The sequence below is a fragment of the Indicator indicator genome, chromosome Z (genome assembly GCF_027791375.1).
Source record: "Indicator indicator isolate 239-I01 chromosome Z, UM_Iind_1.1, whole genome shotgun sequence".
Lineage (NCBI taxonomy): Eukaryota > Metazoa > Chordata > Aves > Piciformes > Indicatoridae > Indicator > Indicator indicator.
Genome location: NC_072053.1, coordinates 11,964,513 through 11,981,218, shown reverse-complemented (window position 1 = coordinate 11,981,218; position 16,706 = coordinate 11,964,513). Strand labels below are relative to the sequence as shown.

Here is a 16,706-nt window from a genome sequence, read left to right as displayed (position 1 = left end):
AATGGAGTTAAATCCAGTGGGTGGGTGGTCACTAGTGGTGTTTCCCAGGGCTCAGTGTTGGAGCTAGTCCTCTTGAATGTTTTTGTCAATGACTGGATGAAGGAATTGAGTGCACCCTCAGTAAGTCTGCAAACAACACTGGGTGGAAATGTTGATCTGCTTGAGGGTAGAGAAATTCTGCAGAGGTATCTGGACAGGTTAGATTGATGGGCCGAGACCAATCATATGAGTTTCAATAAGACCAGATCCTGGATCCTGCCACAACAATCCCTGGCCGTTCCACAGGCTTGGGGAGGAGTGTCTGGAAATCTCCCCAGCTGAGAAGGACCTGGAGATGTTGATTGATGGCCATCTGAACATGAGCCAGAAGTGTGCCTAGGTGGCCAAAAAGGCCAACAAAATCCTGGTTTGTATCAGGAATAGCATGGCCAGGGAAGTGATTTTACTCTACTTCTTGGCACTGGTGAGACCGTATCTTGAGTACTGTGTTTGGTTTTGGGCCCCTCACTAGAAGAAGGACATCGAGATGCTGGAACATGTGCAAAGAAGGGCAACAAAGCTGGTGAAAGGCCTAGAGCACAAGTCTTCAGAGGAGATTCTGAGACAACCGGGATGGGTTAGCCTGGAGAAGTGGTGGCTGAGGGGAGACTTTATCGCATTATACAGATACCTGAAAAGAGGTTGGAGAGAGGTGGGGTTTGGTCTGCTTGACCAAGTAACAAGTGATAGGACAAGAGGAAATGGCCACAAATTCCACCAAGGGAAGTTTATATTGGATATTATGAAAAATTTCTTTACTGCAAGGGTTATCACACATTGGAATGGCTTTCCTGGGTCAGTGGTGGAGTCCCCAACCCTGGAGGTATTTAAGAGTCATACAGACATACTGCTTAGGGATATGGTCTAGTTGAGGACTTGTCAATATTAGGTTAATAATTGGACTTAACGATCTTAAGCATCTTTTCAAATATAGGCAATTCTGTAATTCTGTCAAAGTCCATTATTAACAGCCTAGCATTTTATATGATGTCTCTCCTGTTCCACCACAAAATCCTAATGTCATTCTAAGCAAGTCAACTAGATCACTATCTTATGAAGTGGCTATTGGGTTTTTGTTCCTCACCTTACACCCAAGTAATTTATCACTAGTTCATTACTTTAAAGTCATCTCCCTTCCAAAGACTTGAACTGGAAAAACTCTATTTGCTCCTAAATAATAGCTCTTGGTTATTTCAATAGCAGATTTTGTATTTTTTGCCTTTAAAAAAAATCAAGGCTGGCTGAAGAACTTCTTTGTAGGAGAAGCACACTGACTTCAGACCACAGAAACTTTGAGTCTTTTTTTTCCAGAAATATTGTAGAACTGATCATCTCAATTTGCAACACTGGAGACTACTCCCATTTTCTCTTCCCAGATGAAAGAACTGCATACTGAAGCAAAGACAACATACTTTTAGAAGACTCCTCAACTCACCAAGTCTGACTGCACTACTCAAGAGTTCTCACTCTGAACAAACTGGGTTTAACTTCATCAGCCCTGTCCTGATTTTAAACAGCATAAGCATCATTGCAAAATAATTAAATGATCTAAACTCATTTCTAAAACTCGTGTATGCACACAAATGGACACGGGGGGAAATTATTTTCTCTCCAATTATTCATCTTCTGTTGAGGCTTTTAATCAATACATAGCCATAAAGTGATGCTTGACCTTTAAAGATTCATGTTAAAGAAGTGGTCTTTACACTGCTGTAGGCATCTCCAGCAAATCTTCACTTGGGAGGACAGCTGAGATGAGTCTCTAATCTTTTCTGCCTCTTTTGCAAAATACAAAATGGTAAAGGCAGTAAAAATCACTAAAGCAAACAGATCTCAGTTTGTGTTTCCTGAGATTCCCAAATTGTTTTTAAAGTCTACTGAACTTTAAATTATGGCTCTACACAAGTAGGTGAAAGAATAATATGTTTTGCTTTATCCCCATGTCCTGCAGCAAGAGGAACTTGTGAAGAGAGAATGAAGTTTGGGGACAGGTTGGTGTGTTATTGTAAATCTGGAGAGCAAACTTCACTCTTTTCATCCTAGAAAAGTACTGATGTTTCAGATTTTACCAAACCTACAAAGAATCTTATGGAATAAAGAAATACTATAACACTCAGTTTAAGATTTATATCTATGGGTTAATGCAACCTCTATTATGACAAATTGAGTGGATATTCTACCAAACTAAAGCTTATTCTTTGTTTTTGAGAAATCACACTGGGGATTTATTTTATGATTCATGACACATAACAACAATGTGAGCTGGAAAGATTTTAACTTATTAAAAAATCTAGTGTAAGATTTGCCTTCAATTACAAAACCAAACCAAACTCAAAAAACAGAGAGGCTGTAAGGCCCTCCATGAAGTCAGTGTTAGCATTGCAGGCAGGGGGAGAAAGTAAGGGCATAAAGCAATACTGAATGAACAGGCCAGAGTAGGACTGCCTATGTTTCTGCCTCTCACAAGGTGTTGGTAATAAGAATATATTATGAATAGGAATTGTTGGATACTGTAGATGTGAATGAACTCACTCATTGATATGCACTGCTTTGCTATTTGCATAGAGTTGTGCAAACACTTCAGGAAATCCTTGATAAGATCTTTCAAAAAGTTAGCCTCATGTACTCAAAAATCATGGTGATCTGCAGCAAAGGAATGGTCTGTATCTTAGGTTATAGAGAAAGGGTATAGTTACAATAAATGAACAGACCATCTAACCCAAATGCAGTGCTACATAAGTAGTGAGCACCATGGATCAGCCCCTTCAACGTGATCTGCTGAGACAGCAACATGAAATAATGCAAATGGAAATTAAAGACAAGACAGTTTCAGCAATACCATAAGCATTTCTTTCCTGTTACCTTTCAAAATACTGCAGACTGCAAGAGAAAGCAAATAAACATGCAAATAAGAATGATACAGAAAGGTACACATATGAGATCCAACCTGCATACCAACTCTTTACTAAGTATGGTCTAGGAAAAGGAAGATCCAAAGATCTTCCAAAATGGCTTTCAAGATTACTTGAAAGGGCAAGCTCCACAATAAAACTGTACCACCCTTCACAAAGCTTTAAATGGCATCAGGCCAAGTGGACACTGTGGGTTGATACCTTTGAGTTACTTTTAACTAGAGAAAAGAATTAGAACCATGGAACCACAGAACACTTTGTATTGGAAGGGACTACTAAAGGTCATTTAGCCCTGCACACAGTGGGGACGTCTTTGACTAGATGATGCTGCTCAGCATGCCGTCTGATATGCCCTGGAATGTCACCAGGGAAGGGGCTTTTACCACCTCCCTGAACGACCTGTGCCAATGTTCTCACCACTCTCATTGTAGAAATGTTCTTCCTAAAATCTAAATTTATCCTTTTTTAGTTTAAAATCATTACCTCTTGTTCCTTCACAACAGGCCCTCCTAGAAAGTCTGCCCCTATCTTTCTTATAGACCCCCCCTTTAAGCACTGAGAGGCTGCAATAAGGTCTCTTTGAAGCCTTCTCTTCTTGAGCCTAAACAATCCCAACTGTCTTAGCCTATCTTTACAGGAGTTGTGTTGCAGCTCTCTGATAATTTTTGTAGCCTCCTCAGGATCTTCTCCAACAGGTCCATATCTTCCTTGTGGTGAGAGCTCCAGAGCTGGACAAAGAACTTCAAGTGGAGTGTGAAATTTTCTGTTATAGAGTTTTGATTTCACAGTCTTCAAGTAAAAGACCTGGATAGCTTTCCCTAAAAGATGAAAAGTTTCCACTTTTCTCCACTTTCTCTTTTTAATGCCCTTATGGCAACCTAGGATTAGAGTGAGCAATTTTTGTCTTACCTCCACAATGAACTGATTCACTGAGTTCCTTTCAAAATACATCCTTTGCTCTCTCTTATTGAGGCACAGAGATTTCTGCTGAGTGCAGATCCCATCACTTCCATAGAGAACAATGAAGACATCTGCATCTGTGCCAGCTCCAAAGATATCACTGGTGTAGACTGTGATCTCATAAGGAACAACTAATTTAGGAAGTGCCAGAAAATTTAAAGAAAACAAACAAACAAACAAATAACATAAGTTAGTAAACTGCATACTGATGCTCTTAAATGAAACAACATCTGGATTGGAAAATTACACCCCTGAGATTGTTTAGTTATCAAGGTGGTCAGCACCATAAGAATGTAGAGGTATTTCCTTTAACTTTATAACTCCAACAAAACTTGATACATGACCAGTTACTGAAATTTTGGGGTATCACACAATCAGAAAGCACTCAGTATACTTATACCTGTCATCTAAAGCTATTGAAACAGAATTTACTTCAGTAGCTCTAATCTTGAAGCAAAACGAGACCAAAAATTTTTGATAACTAGTCAGATGGATGAACTTAAACCAAAAGGAGACAGTATATAAATATTCAAGATAGCCTTATTGATAAAAAAATCTATTATTTTCATTAATGACAAACTGGATCCTGTCTCTCTTATCTCCTTTATGTTTTGCCTTGAATTTGTAGATAAAAATTACCGAGTAAGGCTTGGGCACCACTGAATAGCTGCAGGGACTTCTCCTGCCACCAGCAGATACAATCCCTGTAGTCCACACCACTACCCATAAGCACAGCCCTTGACACCCAGGATCTGCTCCTGACCACCCCTCTTCCATACACCACTCACCCAGTTTTCACTGCTTTGCATCCCTGTCTCAACTGCTTGTCATCTGCATCCTCCTATGCTGCAACAACTTCAGTCATCTTTGCTATTTACACAACAGCAGTTGCTGCTGTGTTTCACATTCTGGCACCATATCTGTTCCTCTTGGAGTAACTCTGATTATGCTTATCAGAGGCTAATCATTCATTAAAAACTTAGGCTTTCTAACTGTTTCTCTCGGGAGAACAGAAATGAAGAAGTTGTCTTCTACAGAGAGTAGAAGAAAACTGAGTACCTTCTTAGCCTGGAGGTACTTTATATTCTTTCTGCCCAGCCCAATGAGATCTGTTCTGCTGTGCTGCAAGTAAACCAGAATAATTTCTGCAGTTTGTAAGAGAGAGGAAAAAAATATCCTGGAGACCAAAAATCACATGCTATGCTTTATGAATTAAAAATTATCTTCTCTGCTGAAGTTTGTGGCACTTACTGTTCTTGCTTGAATATTAAAGTCAGCTTAGAACTGAATCAGCAAAGCAGCACCGTAACAAGGTCACTAGCAGCACAACTTTCAGCTGCCAGACACCAATTTCATTTGCATGGCACTTTTAAAGTTCTATCCCCACAGGGATGATTTTAATTGGACTGCTGATGACATGTTTCATCATTTGTTCAGCGTGTAACAATTCTGACATGAGTCATCATAAAACAAATCAAACTATTTTGGTTACCTCTGTCAAACTGAAACACTCAGGTTAATATTTAGGTATCCAGAATGCAGTAAATAGCACAGTAGGGATGGTTTAAATGGTAAACAGTGTAAGCTGACACTGAGGCTGATGCAACCCTACTGCCAGAGAGGCCTGACAGAAGTCAGGTTTACACAAACTACGTACTCAAAGGTATGGTATACCAAAAACTGTTACATCATTGTAATATACTGAGACATTAATAAATTATATACTCATGATCTACATCAAAATATGTATTGACTGTGATAACATGAAAAAAAAAATGATGAAAAGTGCAGATGAGGTCTCTGTATTATATTTACTCCTATGAACATGTTCACTATAGCTATCCACCAGTTTAGTTTTTCAGAGTATCATGTCTTCCAGTTGACTGACTGAAGTGAGGAAAGCAAGACAAAAAAGTAGCTTGGTCAAAGCATGGGGAATGAACAAAAGAGATGATGAGAGATGATGTTTGCAGATCCTCAGAGAAGACAGACAATTTTAGTTTACAGACTGTGAGATATAAAGATCTGAACACTCAAGGGTTGGCCAGCCAATGTGAGGGAAATTTTCAACATGAATGACAGTTTTTTGATAGTAGAAAAGAAGGAACCAAAGAAGATGATAGTATTCTGTGTGGTTATTCTTACAACTACTTATGAGAAGGATAGAAGGATACCGAGACAGAAAAAAAGTAATTGGGCAGCTCTGTCTCCTTTAATGTTTACATGAAGAAGTGCAGAAGATAAGGCTTATGGTTCTACCAATACACACAAAGAGGAAGAGATTGATAGAGGAGATAGCTTTGATGTGAATAACTCATCACTTGTTCTGTGACCTGGGAAACACCTTGTGAAGCATGGGGTGGAAAACAACTCTCAGGTTCCAGATCTCATCCCTTATCATTGTGGCTGGTTGAGAGAGATGGGGTTGTTCATATTCTGAGGAAAAGTCTCCTCATAGACCTTATTGAGGCCTTTTAGTGCTTAGAGGGAGCCTATACAAGAGATGAGAACAATCTTTTTAGCAGGTCCTGTTGTGACAGAACAAGGTGTGATGGTTTTAAAACTAGAAGTGAAGAGATTCAGAATAGATAGAAGGAAGAAATTGTTAAAATGAGGGTGGTGAAGCACTGGCACAGGGTGCCCAGGAAGGTGGTAGATACCTCGTTCCTGGAAATATTCAGTCAGGTTGGACTGGGGCTATGAATAGTCTGATCTAGTTGAAGCTGTCTCTGCTCACTGCAGGAGGATTGGACTAGATGACCTCTAAAGATCCCTTCAAACCCAAACCATTCTATGGTTCTATGAAAATGTAATTTTGTTAGTCCACTGAAGGTGGGCCAGAAAATATTTGTTGACAACTTGAAGCGGATCAGAGAGAGACAAATGAAACACATTCCCAAGTCTGTGAGTTCCCTGCACATAGTCAAACATGCATACATCAAAAGGGAAATAAAAGGCTACCAAAAAAAAAAAAAAACAACCAACCAACCAAACAACAAACAAACAAAAACCCCACCATGTTTCCAACTATTTATTTCAAGAAAACCATGTTATCTGAATCTTGGTATTCTGGAGCTGGGAAAAGAAGCTGCCTACATAGAAAAGTTTGAGGTGCCATAGCTGATTTGAGCATTATAATCCTGGTACCTAGAAGGAGCTACCAAAAGATACTAGTTTTAGTTCAAACTTTAATTTAGAGAAGATTGTAAGTGAAGAGTAAGGAAAAACTGGACAATACTAAAAGAAGCAGACTGGTGTAACACAATGAGAAAACCACCACAACAAAGAAACTCTGGAAGAGGGTCTTTCAGTAAGAGCAGGGTAAGCAGTGCCAAAGGCACTGGAAGAACCAAGACTTGGAAGCAAGACCAAAGAGTCTGCTTTGACAACAGGAAGAACAATATTAGAATGGAGCAAGATCAAAGGAAAACTGGAAACAAGGAAGACAGGATGGAATGGGCTGAAGACTTGGAGATGAGAGGGCAAGGGGGAGGAAAAAGACAATCATACACAGCCACATGACTTCTAATTTGGGAAATGAAGGAAGTATTACTATAGACACTCAGAGGAATCTTCCTGTAGTAATTGTAACAGTTGGCATGTGACGTGTTTACAAATTTTACAAATCCAGTTCAAGGCAGAGGCTAATCCTGTAAAACTTCATGAGTTAGGATTTTATCTTCAGTAGTGATGGGTTACCCAGAGTCATTCTGCTCACATGGAATATACTCTGTTGTCTGCAGTTCTGCAGGGAAGATAATTCTCTCAATGGCTCCATCATCCTCCGATTTATCTAGCCATCGGCCACAAGGGAACTTGAGGCACTGCCCCAGTGATGGGGCATCAATCTCTACCCATTCCAGAAACCAACCTGTTGAATTACCTGTGATTGAAGAGATAACAGTGAATAATCCACAAAGCCCTTATAAAAACAGCATTCTAGAACTCAGAGAAATAAATCTTCCTCCCTTTTGCCAATGGAAAAATAAAATTGATGCCATAAAGATCATTGCAAGTGATTGTCCAGGTTTGAGTTAATGTGGTTTATGTTTCTGTGTGCATCAGGTTCAAGATACACAAGTGGATGTGCTAATTACTCCATCACTTGGATTAATATGTTGCTGTAATAAGACAAATGAGTTATCAACAAACACACCCCATAGAGAAGCGAAGCAATCCGCATGCCCCTCGATTTTTTTGTAGCAGAGACACATCCGTGTCTAAAACCAGATAAGACTTGATAATGAAAACAACAAAAACATTGATAAAGAAACGAGACAAGTCTAAAGGTCCAAGAAAAAACAAACAAAACCCAACCAACCAAACCAAAACAAAAAAAGTCAAATATGTTTGGTGATGTATGAGGATGATACAGAAAAGGCAGTAGCAGGAACAGCCAAAGTGATAGCAAGGATCTCTTACAAAAAGGTAAATTAGCTGTGAGGTCTTTGAGACAGGTTATTTTACACAGTGATGTGCTAATTGTGATGGTTTTACTAGAAATACTCCATTACAAAGCAGATTATCTTACCTTTATTGTCATGGCCTATCTTGATTTTTTTCAGGTCTCCAATGTCCACAGACTCCACTGTAAACTCATCTACCTTCCCACGCTCAAATTTGTTCTTGTTAATCTTTGAGGCTTTTAGTCTGACTATCCCTGTTGTGGCAATGCAAAGAGACATTGTTCAGCATGTGAAATAAATCCTCTGGGAACGTCAACAGTGGAATGAGGGAAGTGGCTAAAATGTAAAAAAATGGCTTTCATCCCAAGATCTGAGCTTTGTCTCTCCCTCTTAACCCAAAATCTGTATCAACCCCCAAAACACACAGAATTCCTGTCTTGAGTGATCCTCCGGCAGTGCCACAGTCTCAATCCTGCTGTGCTGTGTTCACAGCTAAAGAAATTGGTCCTACCCATCAGTTTCCTGTCACTCTCACAGGCATCCCAGTCACTGCACACACAGCTTGGCTGCTTCCAAGAGAATTTGCTCATCGGCTGATTAAATATTTCTGGGCCACTCAAAGAGGCAGAGGAGAGCTGGATTTCAGGAGTTTGCTGATTCATTGCTGAGGAAAGCAAATCATTCACTACTCAGTAATGTAGTCAACTGTGCTGTTTCTCTAACTGAAATTAAAGCCTTTAGATTAGCAGCTGGTGCAAATCACCATTCTAAAGTCTGACAGTGATTTACAGCAGCTGGTGGTATGATTCCACTTACCAAAATGTGCATGGACACAGTAAGAACCTGAAGTTGTACTAAAAAGGAGTGAGGAACAGGTACTGAGGAAACAAAAGGAAACTATGACTTGCCTTTTCAGGTGTCTAGTAATGAGCTGCTATACTGTTCCATCATGTGAAACCATACCTGTATCATCTTTGCTTCCATAGAGAGTGATGAAAACATTGGCATCTGTCCCAGCATTCTTCTTGTCCCCAGTTTTCACTTTCACAGTGTATGTTGTTGATTTAGCTGTCAGATAAAACATCTTAACTTAAGCACGTGAAGTCTGAGTAGGAAACAGCTTTACTTTTCATTGCAGCCATATCATAATCTCTAATTCCTATTTCATGTTGTGGTGGCTTCGGGAGTGAACTTGGGCTACCTGGGTGCAGAGTCTTCTACCAGTCCTGTCATTCATTACATTGTCTGCATATCTACAGCTACTAAAGGTGCTCAGGCCTTCCATTTTTCTTCCTGGGAATCTAAAGCTCTTCAAAGATGCCTCTGTGTACAGTATTTCATTAAAAAACAAAACAAAACAAAACAAAACACCCCAGATCCTCATCTTTTTCCTATTAGCACCAAATAATGTATGCATATATAATACATACCAGGACTTATGTGCATGTTGACATATATGATTCTTACTACCCTAAGTGATCCTGCCTCTGGCAGGGGGGTTGGACCCAATGATCTCCTGAGGTCCCTTCCAACCTCTGATATACTGTGATACTGTGATTCATATTAATGACCAGAATGCTTCACAATAGCATTATTAGGGAGGTTTCTACCCACCTCCATTTAGCAAGCACACTAAATTTGTGAAATTTGTGGAAAAGTCTAATATACTCTTCACTGTGCTGCAAAAACCTGCTTGAGATTTCCAAACTGGCAACTTTCTTTCATAGTTGGACAAATCTTTCCAAGATGCTACTTAGCCAAAATATCCTCCTGAACCAAACAGCTATCCAGTTTGTGGAAATTTATTTGCTATGCAATTTTTGTATATTATTAACATATTCAAAAGCCCCTGAGTGGGAACTTGAGGAACTTTCACTGGAAGTGAGGCCAATAGAAGTGCTGAGCACTCACCACTTTTCAGCATCAGACCCTGGTGTATATCATTGCTCTGTGGCTAGCATGCAAAGTTGTGCACAAGACAAAGCTTTTTTGAAGGACACAGAACTAAGTAACAAGATGGAAATAGAGACAAACTTAAGCCCTTTGTCTTTTTCTGGTCATATTTAACTCTCTCCTTGATTTCTTGGTTGAAGTGTTTAACCATTCCAGTCCATCATGTGAAATTGATGAAATTTATGACTAAATATTACCACCAAGTCTGTGTTTCAGTTGAGAGATGATGACTGAACATGTTATCTATCTTCCTAGCTTTCTCACTTTGTGTCCAATCTTGCAAGATTATTAAATTACCTAAAAATGGGGATGGTCTGTTCCTCCCTGGCTGACACACACTTCATTCACACCTAAAAACTTCATGGTTGGGATACAATTACTTGCAGCCCAGTGAATGCTAAATGCTAATGCTCTCAGCAGTAGTAATAACTTGGTTCTTTTTCAGCCCCACACTGGAAGAAATAGAAGGCTAACACAAACCTTTCTGTTCCAGGCCCAGCGTTGCAAGAGACTGGCCATCATTTTCCGTATCTTTCTTTACAAATGCTTCATCCACTGGGACCAGCTCCCTGACAATCTGACCGTCATCTTCCTCAACTGCTAACCACCGCTGGCATGGAAAATAATACCTACAAGAATGACAGCAGCTCTTACACAGGACCTCCACAGGCTTTAATAACATAAACAAGCACAGATCAAAGATGAACAATAGAATTTCATCCCTGAGCTCTGGTATTGTTTATAGGAACTAAATTCATAACTAGGTTAGTGACCACTTACTGAAAAGTGCTCTTTATGAGTTATTTTGTGGTATGATTAATTACTTTTAGATTTCATTCCCATAAAATTTAACTAACTTGAGGGAACCTCCTGTTTCCCAGGCATTTTATTTTTATTAAAAGTAGATTCATGCTGAGGTCCTTATAAGCAGTCTCACTCAACAGAGCATTGTACAACTCCTGTACATGTGACTTAAAGTATGTTCCAGCTCAAGGGCAAGCCTGTATTTCAGGTTTTTAACGGACTAGGCTTTGCTCATCTAGCTGTCCTTGAAAAGCATTGGAATTTGCTTAGATCAGGACTTGCTTTTGGCCCACAGCTTTACATTAGGTACAAAAGACAAACGCGACGTGAGGTCAGATACTTCCAGAGTGGAGCTATGGAAGGAAAATATTAAAGGGAACACATGAGCGCAGGCTCTGCGAGGAGATCTTTCAGGAGAGAGAGTCCTGCCCAGGAGAAAAGTTGAGGTTTCTTTTCAAACACTGTCAGTTCTCAATCTGTAGATATGCTGGGACAGCAAAACTCCGCACAGAGGTACCTCAGAATGACCCCATACACAGCACAACAGCACAATCCACACAAGGCTCCTGAGGTATGCCTGTTCCCTGTGAGTTGGTGAGAAGCTATGATGATGCCCTTCTGCATCCCATAGTTCTCTAGGTTCCTGAGAATACGTCCCCTCTTCTGACAGTATGAAAAGGATGTGACAGGCTGCTCACGTGGTGCTCTCCTTGAGGTCAATAATCTCTACCCTCTCCAGAAACCAGCTTGGGCTAGCACCAGTGTTATCGTGGCCGATCCTCAGCTTCTTCAGCTCACCCAGGTCAATGGCTTTGATGGTGAACACATCCACCTGCACAGGAGGCAAGAGGCAAATGACTCTGCTTCCCAGAAAGGGGGAAAGAAAGGGGCAGTAACAGCTATGGAGCTGCACAACCTGTCTCTTCTTTCTCTAACTCATCCCCATTTCTTCTTCCTTTAGGTTTAACTCATCTCTCCTAAATATCTTTCCATTCATGCTTAATGGTTTCCCCTGGATTGAATCTATAAGTGGGCACAAATGTATTGAGTCCACAAAAGATCTCCTGTGCATCTCTGTGTACCTTACTTCAAATGACAGAATTTCTCCCTTTTGTCATTTATGACAACAAAGGGGATCATTATGAGCTGTATTAATGTGACAGGATGGTCTTTGTTATCATAATACTTTAAACATCTTAACGTGAGTAACTTATTGGTAGATTTTGGATTCCTACTACCAAGAGCAGAGAGCATTAAATTTGCTGTTTGGAGCTTTTCCTTTTGAACAAAGAACCATGTCCAGGTTGCCGTTTCACAGGTACCAAGCTCATAAATCACATCTAACAGCTTATTTAATAACCTTGCACCCTTTTTATTTTTTGTGATTCCAAGTTTTCCACAGCTCCTTATTGTTTCTGTAATTTTTTCATTATTCAAAATTTTTTCTTGAAAAATTCCTGACTATAATAGTAGCATGCGAATTGGTCATAAACATTTTTATGGCAAAAGTTCAGTCTACAAGATATTGTTTAATTGCATTGGATTATAATGTAATTATAGCACACTGTGTAATATTTCCTGTCTGGTTGAGTTGAACATTTAGAATCATACTCGAAATCTAAATACTGACATAGCTGACCCACCCACAAATACTCTCCAATACTGATTTAGAGTTTGTGGTTTTCAAGTATTCCTGGCAGGAAACATTATTACCAGAATGCTTACAGGAAGCAGATGCCAAAGGTGGTTCTGATGTAGAATTGGTGTTTAGCTTATTATTCACATGAATTTTCCCTGGAAAATGTTTTGAGTACTTTTTCTTTGGACAGTACATTTAAGAAATAGAACATATTTGATCTTTAAGCTGAAAGAAGAAATCAAGCTTTGTGGAATGTAAAGAATGGCCAGCATGATAACTCAGAGATGCCTGCCAGCTTTCTGCTTGCTTGAGCTGACTCCATGCATTACCTGGCCCTTTTCAAACTTGTTAAGGTTGTTCGACCTTTTCAGCTGGCGCTCTCCCGTGTCTCCTCTTCCTATGCCATAGATGTTCAAGAAGACATTAGCATCTGTCCCAGCCCCTGACACGTTCCCAGTGAGAACACGGACTTCATATGTATTCTCTGCAAGTAAAATTAAATTACAAAGGCAGATAGCAGAAACCCAGAAATAGACATTGCATTGGATCCATGGCTTACTATGAAAGCATGCAGCCCAAAAATGCTGGCACTGTCAGCTTCAAGAAAGATTGTCTGGAATTTGTTTGCATCTGTCTCAAAACATGAGGAGCTCCATCTTTCTCCAGCCCTTGTCATTAGCTATATAAATAGTCATAGCTTGCTAAACTTCCATCCACAGTAGTAGCTTGTAATACTCACGACCCAAGTGTCCCAGACAAGCCTTGGAAATCCTATAGGAGTCCTTTAAGATACTACCATCTCAGGCTTCTCATCCATATTCTGCCTTAATTTAACCATTGTCCTCTTCCTCCCCGGAGTAGAGCAACCCAAACACAGTGCACATATAGGTGTGGGGCAATAGGATGGGAAGGAAGGTGGGGCATAAATGATCCTACAAAGCACCACAGTGTGGTTACTGTCCTTCATGTAACTGCTGTGCACACACACACACATGCAAACTTCTCTGACATTTACCCTCCAGGTCAGATTCTCCATCAGGCACTAGCTCCACCACAAGCTCCTTATCTCCTTCATCTCTAGCCAACCAGCGATGTGCCACAAATGTATAGACATCCATCACTTCTTCCATCTTGGTCTCCTCTTCTTCCTCCTCCTCAGACTTCTTTTTCTTCTTTTTCTCAGATTCCTTTTTCCTCATGGTAAGCCGCTTCAGCGTGATACTTTCCAGAAACCAGCCATCCCCAATGCCTGAACCATCATGGCCTATCCGAATCTTATAAATCTTGCCAACATCTGCAGCCTCTCTCTGTCACCAAGGGAAAGTCAGCACTCAGGAGAATATAAGACATCTTAATTTTGTAAAGTGTATTCTTAAAAATGAGTGTTGCAAGTTTTTTTCCAAGTTAACCTTTACCTTTTGTGTTTGATTTGTTTGGTTTTGGTTTTATTCTCTCATAATTTCCATCACCAAACCACACCTGAACAGACTGAGCTGAAGACATCCATGGTAACCATGGTAAAGTCAGGAGCTGAATTTGTATTTACTGGACTCCCTACTTCTCCACTTCTCACCAGAATGGTCTGTGTGTTGGCATTAAATGTGAATAAACCAAAATACCATACTATTTTTTTACAGATTCTCAGTGTCTGAGGTATTTTTAACATTAATAACAAGATGTATTTGCACTTAGCATGAGACATGGGCCAAGCAGGAAGCAAGCAGGAAGTATAGGCAAGAAACTTGAACTCATATAACCTAATCTCTGACACATACCATGGTCTTGGACTGCACTTCTCCTTCCTTCTCATCTGGAAAGCTAGAAAAGTATTTTCTGACTTCGCTAGTGTGAAGAGAGGATTCAATCATTAGTGATTACAATACAACAGTGGCACAAGGCTGTATCAGTAGGAAGATATCCATCTACTCAATACAGCAGATACAAAAATGATTTAAATTATTTGTCCAGATTACTATCTAACAAAGCTGGATAGAAGCTTTTACTCCAGGCAATCCTTCAACAACCAGTGACTTGTTTCTGATGATTTCTTATGTTGTTAGGCAGTGCTTATGTTATAAAGCTTGCAAACATTTGCTTCAGGCTGAAATCTGGCAACTTGCCTCATAAAGTTTCAGTCTAGCAGCATTTTTTCTATAGTAGATTAAACCAAAGTCAATTGCATACAAAATGCTTATCAGAAAACTAAAATCGATCCAGTTGTCCTGGAATAAAGAACATCTCTTTCCTTACATTGTTTAACCCATAGATTTGCTGTAAGCATCCTGCATGTCAGGCCCACAACTGATGGCATTTTCTATTTAGCATGTCACTCACAGAATCTTACTCTTGCCTGTATTGAGGGAGATTGAGGGAGGTTCTCCTCCCCCTCTACTCTGCCCTGGTGAGACCACACCTGGAATACTGTGTCCAGTTTGGGGTCTCCAGCTCAAGAGGAACAGGGTTCTACTTGAGAGAGTTCAGCGGAGGGCTACCAGGATGATTAAGGGACCAGAGTATGTGCCCTGTGAGGAGAGGCTGAGAGCCCTGGGGCTTTTTAGTCTGGAGAGGACTGAGAGGGGATATAATAAATGTTTATAAATATCTGAGGGCTGGGTGTCAAGAGGGATGGGACAGGCTCTTCTCTGTTGCACTCTGTGATAGCACAAGGGGTAATGGATATAAACTACAGCACAGGAGGTTCCACCTCAACATGAGGAAGAACTTTTTCACTGTGAGGGTCACAGAGCACTTGAACAGGCTCCCCAGAGAGGTTGAGGAATCTTCTTCTCTGGAGACTTTCAAGATGTGTTCCTATGAGACCTGTGCTAGATTCAATGGTCCTGCTCTGGCAGGAGGGTTGGACTTGATGATCTTTGGAGGTCCTTTCAACCCATAACATCCTGTGATCCTGTGATCTTTCTGTGAATATTCATATCATGAAAGAGATAGAAGATCTGTCTATTAATGCTTCAGAACCTACACTTCATGTTCTTCATAAAAAAGTCACAGAAAATGGACAGAACTTTAAAATCCATAAATAAACACCTGATAGAGGATATAAGTATGGCTATGTAAACAGAATAGCACACATATGGCCTTATTATAAATGTGATATTGACGAGCAGCTCTTAATTATAAATTTCAGAAAACATGTCTTTTGAAATCAGAGACATGTAATGTTAAAATTGTTATAACGAGTCTTTAAAAAGCAAGAATCTGTAAGGTGTTAGTCTTTTTAAATGCCAAAGAACTCATTAAAAATGGATAAACATCACTGACTCTGTTATATAAAACATGTGACTGAGGCAGGAGATCGTGAACTTATCTCAAAAATGCACAAAGGTGTGGATAAAGGCACTGGCTTTGGCAAGTGACAAAGAAAGGATATCCCAGTTTAGACAACTCAGAGGAACTTCCACAACTAGTTCCATTTAGGTGCTTAACTGTGATGAGATGGATCCCACCTATATGGGACCTAGGCACTGCCATGCTGAGCCTTGTGTTGTGAGCACAAAATTTCCCCAAAGAAACACAGAACATCCCAAAAGGAAAACACCCCCCCCCAAAAATATAGATAGAGGACAGCAAATATCAATAGACCTGGCAGTTCTGTTAAAAAGCCAGTTGTTTTATATGGCTCACCAATTATTCTGTTGATGTCTCAGTTTTGGCTGGTCATTTATTACCCCTCATAGCAGTGGCAACAACTGAATTCATCATACCTTGAAGAGGTCTGTGGCTCCCCGTTCAAAGTTGTTTGATCTGTTTTCTAAGATGATCAATTCAGTTTTGCCAGTCTCGCCATAAATCTGCATGAAGACTTTGGCATTGGTGCCTGCAGCCCGCACATCTCCAGTAACTACAGACACCTCGTAGTTTATCACTAGTCCAAAATTAAAGCAGTTAGATCAGCAGAGAAGCTCAGATAATAACACTCCCACGGGCATAGGCCCAAAATTAAATTACCTCGCCTTAACAAAATGACTTCGTAGC

General features: G+C 40.1%; 1 protein-coding gene across 1 annotated transcript in view; it reads right to left on the bottom strand.

Moving 5' to 3' along the window:
* LOXHD1 (lipoxygenase homology PLAT domains 1) overlaps positions 1–16,706 on the bottom strand; it is a 169,460-nt gene that overhangs the window by 71,105 nt on the left and 81,649 nt on the right. Inside the window, exons 18-25 of the mRNA XM_054397236.1 lie at positions 16,436–16,596; positions 13,729–14,020; positions 13,043–13,197; positions 11,773–11,906; positions 10,751–10,899; positions 9,281–9,385; positions 8,443–8,571; positions 3,861–4,042 (exon numbers count right to left, since the gene is read on the bottom strand). Coding sequence (XP_054253211.1) covers positions 3,861–4,042; positions 8,443–8,571; positions 9,281–9,385; positions 10,751–10,899; positions 11,773–11,906; positions 13,043–13,197; positions 13,729–14,020; positions 16,436–16,596 — 1,307 coding nt within the window. The remainder of the gene's footprint in view (positions 1–3,860; positions 4,043–8,442; positions 8,572–9,280; positions 9,386–10,750; positions 10,900–11,772; positions 11,907–13,042; positions 13,198–13,728; positions 14,021–16,435; positions 16,597–16,706) is intronic.